The following is a 14,316-nucleotide window of genomic DNA, read 5'->3' as shown; positions in this document are numbered from 1 at the left end:
TTCGGTTGATTGAACCAATTTTTCCATTTTTTTGGAAATTTTTTTAATTCAGTTTTCGTATTTATTAAAACAGATATCGTGACGGCCATTTTAGGTTTGTAACTGGAGGAAGATCATCTACAATTAGACACCAATTTTCGGTCGTTTGAACCAATTTTACCTTTTTTTTTGGAAAATTTTTGAATTCAGTTTTCGTATTTATTAAAACAGATATCATGACGGCGATTTCAGATTTGTAACTAGCGGGAGATCATTTGCAATTTGACACCAATTCTCAGTCGATTGAACCAATTTTAACCATTTTTTTGGAATTCTTGTAAATTCTGAATGCAATTTTCGTGTTTATTGAAACTGATATCGTGACGGCAATTTTAGATTTGTAACTGGAGGTAGATCATCTACAATGTGACACCAATTTTAGGTGGATTGAGACAATTTTAACCATTTTTTTGGAAATTTTTGGAAATTTTAAATTCAGTTTTCGTGTTTATTGAAACAGATATCGTGACGGGGATTTCAGATTTGTCACTAGCAGAAGATTATCTACAATTTGATACCAATCTCCGGTTGAATGAATCAATTTCAACCATTTTTTTGGAAAATTTTTGAGAATTTTGAATTCACTTTTCGTGTTTATTGGAATAGATATCACGACGGCGATTTCGGGTTTCTAACTAGCGGAAGATTATTTACAATTTGGTACGAATTTTTGGAAGTTTTATTCCATTTTAACCATTTTTTTGGAAAATTTTTGAATATTTTGAATCCAATTTTTGTGTTAATTGGAACAGATATCGTGACGGCGATTTCAGATTTGTCACTAGCAGAAGATTATCTACAATTTGACACCAATCCCCGGTCGATTGAATCAATTTTAACCATTTTTTTTGAAAATTTTGATTTCGCCTTTCGTGTTTATTCGAATACCATGATGGCGATTTCAGGTTTCTAACTAACGGAAGATTATGTACAATTTGGCACAAATTTTTGGAAGTTTGATTCCATTTTAACCATTTTTTTGAATAATTTTTGAAAATTTTGAATTCACTTTTCGTGTTTACTGGAACAGATATCGTGACGGCGATTTCATAATTATCATTAGCGGAAAATTATCTATAATTAGACACCAATTTTCGATCGTTTGAACCAATTTTACCATTTTTTTTTTGGACAATTCTTGATATTTTTGAATAAAGTTTTCGTGTTTATTGAAACAGATGTCGTGACGGCGATTTTAGATTTGGTACTGGAGGGAGATCATCTACAATTTGACATCAATTTTCGGTGGATTGAGCCAATTTTAACCATTTTTTTGCACAATTTTTGGAAATTTTGAATTCAATTTTCGTGATTATTGGAACAGATATGACGGCAATTTCAAGTTTGTATCTAGCAGGAGATTATCTGCAATTTGACACCAATTTTCAATCGATTGAACCAGTTTTAACCTTTTTTTTTTTGGAAAAATTTTTGAATATTTTGAATTCAATTTTTGTATTAATTGGAACAGATATCGTTGCGGCGTTTTCAGATTTGTTAGAAGCGGAAGATTATCTACAAATTGGCACAAATTTTCGGTCGACTGAACCAATTTTAACCATTTGTTTGGAAATTTTTTGAAAATTTTGAGTTCACTTTTTGTGTTTATTCGAACAGATATCATGACGGCGGTTTCAGATTTGTCACTAGCGGAAGATTATCTACAATTTCACACTAACTTTGAGTCGTTTGAACCAATTCTAACCATTTTTTAGAAACATTTTTAAATTTTGAATTCAGATTTCGTGTTTATTCGAACAGATATCGTGACGGCGATTTCAGATTTGTTACTAGCGGAAGATCATCTACAAGTTGACACCAGTTTTTAGTGGATTTAACTAATTTTAATCATTTTTTTGGAAAATTTTTAAGAATTTTAAATTCAGTTTTCGTGTTTATTGGCTCAGATATCGTGACGACGATTTCAGATTTGTCACTAGCGGCAGATTATCTACAATTTGACACCAATTTTCGGTCATTTGAACCAATTTTAACCATTGTTTTGAAAGAGTTTTGAAAATTTGCATTTAAAAAAAAAATTGTGAAAATTGGAATAACGTGGCAATTGGAATTTACAAAACAAAAATAGTCGTACAGCCTAGACGAGGCCGATCAGAGTGAGTAAAATTATACTAGGTGACCCAAGTAAATAAACAAAGTAGTGTAACTTACTCAGACTTTCTTTACATTTCTAATAATAATAATTAATGAGATATATACAGGGTGAGTCACTTACTGCGCGTTCCTTGGTATCTCATTAGTTATTAGAAATAGGCAAAATTGAAAGACCAAAGTTGTACGGTTTTTGAGAACCAAACTCCAAAATTATTTTTAACTATACTGTATCAATAGATATTTTAATTGACCTTCTCCTAAGCTTTATAACCACATTTTATTTTTGAAATTACAATGCGATGTTGCAACGTTATTCCAATTTTCTTAAAAATTTTCACCAATGGAAGGGTCAAAAAAAAATCACGGTAGGGTTATTTTTAGAATCTGTGGTACCACATTTTATGGAGAGATAAAGAAAGATACCAGATTTATTATGGTGTAAATGACATTAAATTTTTTTATACAGAGTATTTATAAAAAATGTTTTAATTATTACAATTTTTTGCTAAGTATTTTCTTTAACGTTGATATTTACTGCGATTTTTTACTTGTTTAAGAGGAGGATTTTTTAAACCCTCTGTATAATAAATATAAAGGTTTTCTTACAAAAAAAAACTAAGTTGTGTGTTAAGTCTTAAAAAGAGGACATTCTGTACAGTTAAAAATAATTTTGGAGTATTGTTCTCAGAAAAGCGAAAAAGAAAAACACCAGTTACAGTGTAAGAAAAAAAAGTGACCTATGAGGGAATCGAACTCGCGACCTTCGCGTACCTCGTGCTCTGATCAAATGAGCTGTTTCAGAAAACGCGCGTCCGTACCGGATATAAAATGTTCCAAAACTCAAGGCAGATTCATAAACCACAAGTACAGAATTACATTATTTATAAAATTTAAATAGCATTTATGTAGCAATAACGCCATGAAATGGTTGGTGGAGATCATTAGGACGATGTTTCTAACATACATCTAAAATTTAACACCAATCGGTTCAGCGTTTTGGAAATTATCCGTCTAAAAATTCGACACAATAATTGCCCATAATTTTAATTTCATAAATACATTTTAATTAATAACGGTTTGATCAAAAGTGGGTTAAAGTTATGTTTACTAATAGACTATTACACTGGGGTCGATTATTGGACAAGATAAGTTTTTATATCGTTTTCTTAGCCTCCAGTTGACCCAGAAATCCATTTTTAAATAATTGATGGAAATTGATACATCAGTTTTTTTCTTAAAGAACTATGTAATGACTGTTTCTAACTACAAAAGTGCAAACGATATCTAACAACATTCACAATAAATAAAAAAATAGTTGCTATAAAAAAGAAGTCACATCATTTTAAAACAGTAAAAACAAAAATTTTAAAAATATATTTGTTTCGAGACCAGACTGTATGTGATTGAGCACCATTTGATAGAATCATCCAGACGAAAAACACATATTTTCAAAAACTGGTTATTTGCTGCACTCTAGGCAACTGTCTTTCATAATCTGATACTGTTACACAGTTACAAAATAGTGGCGGTTCTTTCTAGTCCATGTATCAATTTTCTCCACACAATTAATCCCGTAATTTAAATACAATATAAGACAGTACCACCATTTTAATAAATGCCTGCAAGTCTATAATTTTGCGATTTGGCACAGTCCTCCAGTGGACTACCCGACAAAGCTCCAACCTTCCATACCGGTAACTCGTCCGTCCAGCTGGACATTGTCGCTGGCGATCTCGTCCAGTTATACAAAATTGACCATACCTAACCCGAATCGGATACCCACAGCGCATAATATCTAGACCAACTGTACATAATAATAAAATCCCCGCCGTGTAATTTGATTTCCTAACGACTTCATTTCTCCATTTTTGCCGTCGACCAATTTGTGCAATTAATTCGCGCTGATGGACGGCTGGTTTTCTTCCGCTGGAGATGGACACACCCGCGTCATCATCAGCACTTCTTACATAATGAGTGCCATTGTACGGTGTCGATGTGATGTCCGTAACAGTTACGTGAGATGATGGGATGTGGGTCAGGCTAGTTAGGGCCCGAGGCGAGATGAAGAGAAATATGTTAATAGAGCCGGTGCAGAGCGCCGATCGACCTACAACCACAAAGAAGAGGCCGTTCTCTCAACCTGCGTCCTCGACATTCCATGCGATTCATTTGCGGCACATAATAAACAAAAATCGAAAAATTTTCACACCTGACCTAGTTTTTCGAAGAGGAAGGTGCGCCGACATATGGTGGTTTTTTGCTTTTTTTATTTCCTTAGCGGGAGATGGGTGTAGAAAAAACCGTGCGGAGAATGTCATCAGGAGATGCTAAATTTATTGTCATAATTAAGACATTAACAAGTTTTTTGCACGATTCTGTAACCTAACCCGGTTTTTCTTTCCAGCACGGACGCCGTGATGCCGATGATCCCCCTCGGACTCAAAGAAACAAAAGAGATCGACTTCCGGGACCCCTTCAAGGACTTCATCCTGGAGCACTACAGCGAAGACGCCAGCCAATACGAAGATGCCATAGCCGACTTCATGGACACGAGGCAGGCCATAAGGACGCCCTTGCGCGACCTCAGCGGCATATCCCTCCTGTTTCGGTACTACAACCAGCTGTACTTTGTTGAAAGACGGTTTTTTCCGCCGGATAGGTCGTTAGGGATTTATTTCGAGTGGTTCGATTCGTTAACTGGTGTGCCATCGTGTCAAAGGACTGTAGCTTTTGAGAAAGCCTGTGTTTTGTTCAATATGGGGGCTATATATACGCAGATAGGGGCGAAGCAGGACAGATCCACGGCGAAGGGGTTGGATGCTGCTGTAGATAGTTTCTTGAGGGCTGCGGGGACCTTCAGGTACATACACGAAAATTTCACCAATGCGCCATCTATGGACCTGAGGCCGGAGATGCTGGAAATGCTGGTTCAGTTAATGTTGGTGAGTGTTTTTTGTGTTTTTGTGAGTTAAAAGTAAAGTATGTGGGTATTACTGGTAGTAATAAAGATAACTCAACTAAGATTAAACACGGTTTAAATATAAATTGGTTTTTAAATAGCCTCAAAATAAGAAAAAAATCTATATTCATTTTCAATTTTCCTTATTCTTGTGGTGACTGCAGATCATATCACAGTACATATTGCACGGAAACGGAATGTCGTAGGTTTGCAATTCCTCCAGGAAATTTTCAAAGGTATTCACTTTCACTCACTAAGAAACAACTGTAGGATTTCGTTGGTGGATAAAGATTAAGAGCTCTAATTCCTTTCTCATATTTCATAACAATAATTCATTGTCTTTACTTCCTACATCCTTGTCATACACGATTACCTCTGTCAATGATTAAATCATCAGCAACATGCATTTATAACATTTACTCCGACATAATTAATAATTTGTTAAATTATGACTGTAGAGAAATTCCGCGATGATTTTACTCTATTAATACACACTAGATTTCTACCCTCAAAAGACCTGCCACATATTATACACTCCACTCTATTTCACCTGGCCGCAGAGTATTATAATAATAATTATAAGAAAAAGAACAAGCAAAATTGAATTATTCCACACTCTATCAAGAATTTCAAGTAACAAATAATTTACATGAAGTTAAATAATCCCTTAATTCAAGTTAGGTTATGTATCAAATGAAAATGAAGTTCATCTAGTCGCACACCGGAAGCTTGTCGAACGGTGATACACAAATAACAACATAAAAAAAAAACAGCACAAATTATACCTTATATATCCTGGTTCACTGTCATTAATTTGAGTTATGAAATTTTTCACGGTCCTTTCTCCCAAAATGGATGGACGTTTAAAATTAGTTTAAATTCCACAAATGAACTATTAAAAAATGTCGAGTGAGAAGCTTATGAACTGTGAGTAATGTAAAAACATCCAGAAACTTTAGATACTTCGTTAAAAATAAATTGAGCCATTTATTTTGTACATGGTTGCACTTAAACAATAAAACAAAAATTACACGTGTTGACGAATAAGTCACAGTTTTACGCATTTCAGAAAATCATTAGTAAACTGATATTGGACTAATTACACTCCTCGGATTATCACTGTATTTCTACTAATGTCAATGGTAAAATTTGCACTCCAAAAAGCGCCCACTTTGTGAGTATTTAGTGAGCAAGCGGTAGGCCCACCCATGATACAAGTAAATATGGTATGGACATACGCAGGTTTGCTGACGTCACCTGGCTGTATTCAGGCGGGAAATTGAAATATTTACCGAGCCCAACTAAAGTCACTAGATCTACTATTACTTTTAGAAAGTACGGCAAACTGCCTGTGGTCGGAATTCGACAGAGAGGAACCTAACCTATGTGTTAAACAAAGATAGCGCGAGGCTAGTAATTTTCGCTATCTGTCAACGAAAGGTTGATGTGTTTACGATTTGAGGTTACGACAGACTGTACTAGAATTATTGAGTTAACGGACCGGAAAGAACACTATTCCAGTCCCAAAGTAACTCCAGCCCTATTCAACGAGAAAGTGTCACCGGTAACCAGCAAACAGTCGTGGAAGACGTGTTACCACCAAGGCAATTGACGGCCAAATGACAGTAACAGGATCGCCATACTGGTTAATAGTTGTGTATTAAATTATTGGTTTGTACTTACCAAATGTACGAGATTCTTTGTACAATTATTATTACTATTCACAATCAGTGTAAAAACAATTTGCAATGTTTCACAATTTTTATTCTGCAGAGTATCTTCGGCTGAAATATACATATTTTCTTATTATTTGCTTCATCCCCGCTATTTTTTTAACAACGCTAGGTCGCTAGCAAACCACCAATTTGTTTTTACGCATCAGTTTGGTAACAATAAACAATAACCCTCATAACCACAAAAACTCATAACTGCCTCATAACCCTTAAAATTGATATTTGACATCAGATGTCAACACAGAAGTGGAAGGTCATTCATTCCACATGACGTCAGATAACGTTGCGCAGAAGAAGACGAGTTTTGGTTCATGGGATGTCCATACCATATTTACTTGTATCATGGGCCCACCCATCTAGTTTATTCTAGTAACAACTCTTAATATTGTTCAGTCTTTTCTTTGTAAAAACTAGCCCCGCCCACCCTCCCTCTATTTTCTAAAAAGTGTTCAGCTGCCAAAATGAGTTATCTTAGCAAATGCTAGCCCCACTTACCCGCCCTTTTCCTAATTTTATTTCTGTTCAGTACAAGATATATTTTTCATTTTGGGCATATAAAAATAATCAGTGAAATAGGGATGGAGTGGGTGGGCGGGGCTAATTATATAATCGTCTGTAGAGTGAGAGTGGAAACAAATAGAGCCTAGGCTATAAAAAAATAAAATAAAAAAGCGACAATTGTAACTTTTTTTGTACTATTTATTTAAGTAAGATTAACTATTTTCTGCAGGTTAATGAACAAGCGGTAGGCCCACCCATCTAGTTTATTCTAGTACCAACTCTTAATATTGTTCAGTCTTTTCTTTGTAAGAACTAGCCCCGCCCACCCGCCCTCTATTTTCTCAAAAAGTGTTCAGCTGCCAAAATCAGTCTTATCTTAGCAAATGCTAGCCCCACCCACCCGCCTTTTTCCTAACTTTATTTCTGTTCAGTATAAGATATATTTTCCATTTTGGGCATATAAAAATAATCAGTGAAATAGGGATGGGGTGGGTGGGCGGGGCTAATTAGATAATCGTCTGTGGAATGAGAGTGGAAACTAATATAGCCTAGGCTATAAAAAAAATAAAAAAAATCGGCAATTGTAACTTTTTTGTACTATTTATTTAAGTAAGATTAATTATTTTCGGCAGTTTAATGTGCAAGCGGTAGGCCCACCCCTCTAGTTTATTCTAGTAACAACTCTTAATATTGTTCAGTCTTTTCTTTGTAAAAACTAGCCCCGCCCACCCGCCCTCTATTTTCTCAAAAAGTATTCAGCTGCCAAAATCAGTCTTATCTTAGTAAATGCTATTCCCACCTACCCGCCTTTTTCCTAATTTTATTTCTGTTCAGTATAAGATATATTTTTCATTTAGAGCCTAGGCTATAAAAAAATAAAATAAAAAAATGGCAACTGTAACTTTTTTGTATTATTTAAGTAAGATTAACTTTTTTCTACAGTCCTATAAGCAAGCAGTAGCCCCGCCCACCTACTTCAATTTTAGTAACTAATCTTAATATTGTGCAGTCTTATCCTTATAAGTACTAGGTGGGTAAAGTGCTGATTTGATCAAAAATGTTAGAACAGTTTTACACTTACCAAGTGCTCAACAGCATGACCAACGTGAGAGCAGATTTAAAGATTAAATTAAAGAATTTGAATATAAAAAAGTGGCTATATTGACTGAACAGAAAGTGAGTAAACGTTACTTCTGTTTAGAAATCCGATTTGCAAAGAATCGTCAAATGATTTTTTTTTAACTGAGATTTGCAAAATTTTGTCAGTGTGAATGAGGTGTTGATTAAAAATTTTCACAAAGAATACTGCCACGATTTTCATTTTCTTGGGCCCGAGTTGTTGATTAATTAATTCCAGTTTGTTCGATATGAATTCTTGAAAAGGAGTTCTTACCGAAAAATCTGTTGGGATATCTAAATTCTGAACCAAAGGTGACTACGTACTTTGAAAATTCGTAAAAATAAGTTGGTTAAGTCGCAGTTTCGTTTTTTATAAAAATTGGTCCAAGGAGCGTAGACAGTACTTTCCTCGCTATCGGGAACGTGACGACTGCAAGCCTATTATGGCTTTTTTCGTATTACATTTTTGTAATTCTTGATTTAATCAATAAAATTAATTGACTCAGTCATTAATTTTTTTCAGACACCCTGTGTAAGCAAATCTAAAAAGTATTAATGCAGTGTCACAAGTATAGACTCATTATTCTTTGCACATTTAAGCATTTTTTCAGCAAAATTTTGCGGTGGCGTCATCAAATTTTTAGGGGGGATGAGCAAATACATTTTGATCAAAATTTTACCATGCTTATGATAAATTTAAAACATCTCCAAGATTTCAAAGCATTCAGTTTTGAAGCTCCTGAAAAAATCAATAAAATAAATTCACACTTTCATTAATTTTTTGAGTCACCCTGTATATGCAAATTCAAAAAATATGATAGAGTGATAAATCACAACCACAGACTCATCATATTTTGCACAGTTAAGATAGGATTTATTCTGCAAAATTTTGAGGTGACGTCATCAATTTTTTAGGGGGGATGAGCAAATACATTTTGACTAAAAATTTATCATTAGTGGTGGGGATGATTAGACAAATTTTGAATAGCGTTTTACCATCTACAACATTATTATATTATATTCCTAATGTAAATACGAAATTTAGCAACAATCGGTCCAGTAGTTTCGGAGATCATCTGTCTAATAAAAATCCGGGACGGCAGACAGACGGACAGACGGACAGACAGACGGAAGCAGGAGACCTATTTCTTCGTCCTCTTGGGGTCATGAAAGGCCGAGAAAACGTAAAAGTAGAGAGTCGGCCGACGGACTCGATTACAATACTTCCTTTGCTTACGCTCGGGAAGTAAAAATTATAGATATACATAAAAACTTTACTACTTTACCTAACTTGACCATCCTGACCTGACATGATCGGAGATGAGCTGATCTGACCTAATCTTTTTTTTTCTATGAAAGCGGAAACCCTCATGGGCACCAGGGACTTAGATTCGACCATTTCTGCTAGTGCCAAGATTTTTACCGGCTAAAACCCCTTCCTCGACCAGCTGTTCTCTCACTCCCCTGGAATCGCGTTGGCATTTCTTCGAGGGGGTGGTTGGTCGCCCGTGTCGCATCTTTCCCATGTTTCATGTATTTGTCGTCTTTGCTTCATTCATTTTCCTCTTTAGAACCCTTGTCGCAAACTATTTCATCGGTGTTAATATGTGAACCTATTTTTAATTTCATGTTTTCCCTTTCACTACGCCATCTTTCACATTCTAGAAATAGATGCTCCGCTGACTCTATTTCGCTTCCACACTGTCACATTGCGCTGGGAATCTTCCCTATTGTGTGGAGGTACTGATTGAAATCCCCATGGTCTGTTAACAGTTGTGTCAAAAAGTAGTTTATCTCTCCATGGGCTCTATAATACCATGGTGTCGCGTCTGGTATCAGTTCCTCGTCCATTTCCCTTTATTGCTTTGACTCCATAGCCTCTACCACCTCTTCACTGTCTCACGTCTCTATTCCTCTACCGATCTTTGCGCCTTCTTAGCTCTTCTTGCCCTTCTTCTCTGTAGTCTCCTCAAGCTGTCCGCGTTTCTTTTTATTTCTATTCCCTTCTTCCAGATTGGGGCTGTTACAATTTCTACCAAATACCACTCCTAGGTATTTTGCTCTTTCTAGAGTGTGTATTTCTTCATCTCCTATCCGTATTATCGCCTCTGTCATCTTTCGTCATCTCTCAAGAATTACCGCATTTGTCTTTGCGGTTGCCATTTCTAGTCCCGCTTTGTCCAACCCTTTCTTGATTATCTGTACTGCTTTATTGGTCGCATTCTCTATGTGCGTCCTGTCTTTCGGTACCACCACTAGCATCAAATCATCTGCGTATCCTACTGTTATCACTACTTCTGGCATATCCAATTTCAGGACGTCATCATATAGAATCGTCTATAGTACTGGTCCTAAAACAGACCCTTGTAGCACTCCAGCTGTTATTTCCATCCATTGGCCATCGACACTTAGACAATCGACATCTATCTGAGAAATAGCTTTGCACCACACTCGTTAACCCTACTGTTACTTGTCTTCTTTTAATTGCCCATTGTCTCTACCATACACAGGGGTCTATATCTAGTGATCTCTGTTGTTTTTTCTTTAATTTTTAGGACTAGTACCAGTATTACTCTCTTTCCTTCACTGTGCTGGAAATGTTCCTTGGTCTCTTGGTCTTTTTTTTGCCATCCATTTTATCGCCTCAGGTATTCCATCTGGTCCTGGTGCCCTGCCTGCCTTTATGCGACTTGCCGCTGCAACAATCTCTTCAGAGCTGACCTGAACTGACCTAACCTTGACCTAACCTTGACCTAACCTTAACCTGACCGGACCTTTTTTTTCCTTTGCGAGGAGCGGAAACCTTCAAAAGGCTCCCCACGGGAAAATTATCAATTCCGCGGGGGAGTGTGGGATTTTTACCTCACTAAAACCGCTCCCCTTTTCCTGGTCATTATTTTCCTCATATATTCTTTTATCGTCTCCCAACTTTCCTTATTTCGCAGCATTGTCGGTATAAGATTTTCCCTACATACCTATATCTCCTTGTAGTATTGTTTTGAGTTCTTCTTGAGTTCTTCTCTTTCCTCGTACGTTTCCTTTCTTCCTTGTGGTCTTGTGACTGTCTATTCCTGTTTTCGTGCAGTCCTTTCCATTCTTACGCTAGTACATAGATCGGGATTGTCCCGGATATCACCATCAGGGCGTCATATGATATTATTCTATATGCGCTACTTATTCGTATTGGCATTGCCCTTTGTGTTGACTTTACCATGTTTTTGTATTTTTCTATTTTCATGGCCTCATATCAAACAGGTGCGCCATATACATAGTATTATAGACTGCAATGTGTTGTATATGACCCTCCTCTTGCTGGCTTTCGGTCCTTCGAGGTTAGGTAATAACTTCCCTAAGGCCGCTGCTGTTTTTCTTGTTTTTTTTTTCTGTGACATAGCTTATATATTTCCCAAATATCAGCCTCCGGTCGAGAATTACTTCTAAGTAGTTGTCTGTCAGTTCGGGTATTATTTGGGTATTCTCCATCTCAAGTTTGACCTCTTCGATTTTTCTTATACCGTTTAGTATTCTTGCTTTTGTTTTTTTTTTGCAATTTTTAGCCTATTTTCAATCATCCAGAGCCTTACTTTATAAAATGTCACATTGCCCTTCATGCATTGTTTTTGACTTGTCAATTGGAATTTGCCTTTCCTGGACTGACCTGACCTGACCTGGCTTGACATGACCTAACTTTACTTGACTTGACCATCCAGACCTAACCTCCATTGTCTTAAATAAATATTTTATCGTTTTTTTTTTTGACGGGGCTATTTTGACAAATCACGGTAAAAACAAACTAAATCGTCGACTTGGATGTTCCAACTTTATCTCCTTAACTTGTCGATTCCAAAACCAGGTCAAATTTACTCATCGTTACCATTTTTTCCAGGCCCAGGCTCGAGAATGCCTCCTCGAAAAACTCGACCTCCAATCAAAAGACAACCGTTCCATCGACATCTGCCTGGACCTTGCCCAAGAAGCGGCCCACCTCGCGGACTGCTACCGCCAAGTCCACGAAATAATATCGACCGAAGCCGTCCACGACTACGTGCCTTACAGCTGGATATCCCTGGTCCAAGTCAAAAAAGAATACTACACGGGGATGGCTCACTTCTACGTAGCCTCAGGCGTCCTCCACAAGGAAGCCTCCCAAATGTCAGCAACCACAAAAGACACCCTCCAGTTCTTGCACGCGGAAATCGCCTCGACGCAGCTGGACATCAGGCTGCCCAAAGACGACGCCGAAAGGAGACTCCTAGGTAGGGCGCATCTTCGCGAATCCTTGGTCCTGCACGAGGAGTGCCAACGGCAACACCGGATGTGTCGGGAGCTCCGGGGCAAGCAGGCTTTGGCGGCGGTTCTACGAACCGCGCACAAGACAGCACTACAGGCGTACGCGGACAATGAGAACGAAGACGATTTTAGTGATGTCTTGGACCCAGCACAAGTGCAAGGTGACTTAACACCAATGAGAGACGTCACTCTCTAACTGTAGTTTTGCAGCCGCCACGAAGTTCCAGTTGGCACTAACACCTCCGGACTTTGCCCAATACCGAGTGAACGATTTGTTTCGGGCTCTCGGTCCCATCGCCATTTTTTCAGCGAAGAGGCACTGGACTGCCCCGAGATTGGTCCAGTTGCATCGGGGAAGAACGTCAGACGGGTTTGGGTTTTCGGTGCGAGGTGACGCTCCTGTGATTGTGGCCATTGTTGAAGCAAATTCGCTTGCAGAGGTACTTTTGGCATCAATACCAAAATCCAAAACCACTTAACTTTTGTTTTCAGTTTGGTGGTGTCAAAGAGGGCGATTTTATCGTGGCCATTAGCGATAAAGATGTTAAGTGGTCGTCCCACGATGAAGTCGTTACTCTTATTAAGAACGCCGGAGATTCGTTAAGTCTAAAACTGGTCACCCCCATGGACAGGAATTACCTCAAGGTGGGTACGTGCAATCTAAACGAAGATTTTGTCTGACTATTTGTTTGTTATAGCAGCCGACGAAATCGTCGAAGGGCTCTATTTCCACCCATAGTAGCAGTTCGGGGGTGTCTAGCGGTATGTCTAGTCCTTCAGGATCGATGGCACAGCATAAAAATAGGAAAGGGTTGAACTGGATTCCTTTCAAACGGCACTCGTCGTCGAGGGAAGGAAAAGATTTTTTTGAGAACGTTATCTTACGATAGGTAGATGTGGCTATTTGCTGTTAACGTAGGCTGTACTTATTGTTGTCCGAATAGAGATTGTGTTAGTAGACGTTGCGTCACCGTACTGATATGAGATTTATTTATTTTTTTATCGTAATTAGAGAGGTAATTATTTTTGTAAGGTTACTTTAACCAGTCATCAAGTGTATCATGTTGAATAATTACTTTTAGGTAAGAGTACGTCAATTATAGTCACACTGTACAACAAAATTTTACTTGTATGTATTATATTAAAGATTTATATTGTTATTTTGTTTGTATATTATTATTTATGGATGTATATGATTTAAGTAAAAATAAATACGATATTTTAGTTTATACGTGTTCTTTATTAAATTAACAAAACAAAAGTGTACACAAAAATAATATTTTCAGAAGAATAACAATTAAATGAGTCCTTCTGAGAATCCGACTATACACTAAACAAAATGGAATACGCCTGGTTGCCTAAATATAGTACACAACAACAAAAACATCGTTTTTAGATCATTGAATATCGAAATAGTGGAAAAACCCTTTGTCTAAAAGATCTCACCTGACATTCCAAAAATTAAAAAAAGCGTAGTAACCGAACTAACTTTATTTTAAAATCACAAAAACAGGTTTCCCGAGCTTACATTTTATTACAAAAAATTCATATAAGTAACAT

At 37.1% G+C, this 14,316-nt stretch overlaps 1 protein-coding gene across 6 annotated transcripts in view; it reads left to right on the top strand.

Annotated features, from left to right (window-relative positions):
- LOC135124364 (rhophilin-2) overlaps nt 1-13,985 on the top strand; it is a 120,038-nt gene extending 106,053 nt beyond the window's left edge. For 5 of the 6 annotated variants that reach the window (XM_064049386.1, XM_064049384.1, XM_064049388.1 and 2 more), the window contains 5 exons: nt 4,559-5,096; nt 12,353-12,917; nt 12,967-13,196; nt 13,249-13,401; nt 13,455-13,985. In XM_064049386.1, the coding sequence (XP_063905456.1) occupies nt 4,559-5,096; nt 12,353-12,917; nt 12,967-13,196; nt 13,249-13,401; nt 13,455-13,646 (1,678 nt within the window). In that variant the 3' untranslated portion in view covers nt 13,647-13,985. The remainder of the gene's footprint in view (nt 1-4,558; nt 5,097-12,352; nt 12,918-12,966; nt 13,197-13,248; nt 13,402-13,454) is intronic. The other variant, XM_064049385.1, reaches the window with a different exon arrangement.
- Nucleotides 13,986-14,316: the final 331 nt, after the last annotated feature.

The sequence above is a fragment of the Zophobas morio genome, unplaced genomic scaffold (assembly GCF_036711695.1).
Source record: "Zophobas morio isolate AGI-343-1 ecotype UQ-CSIRO unplaced genomic scaffold, CSIRO_AGI_Zmor_V1 ptg000007l, whole genome shotgun sequence".
In the NCBI taxonomy this organism is placed as follows: domain Eukaryota; kingdom Metazoa; phylum Arthropoda; class Insecta; order Coleoptera; family Tenebrionidae; genus Zophobas; species Zophobas morio.
This window is presented reverse-complemented; position numbering and strand designations above follow the sequence as displayed.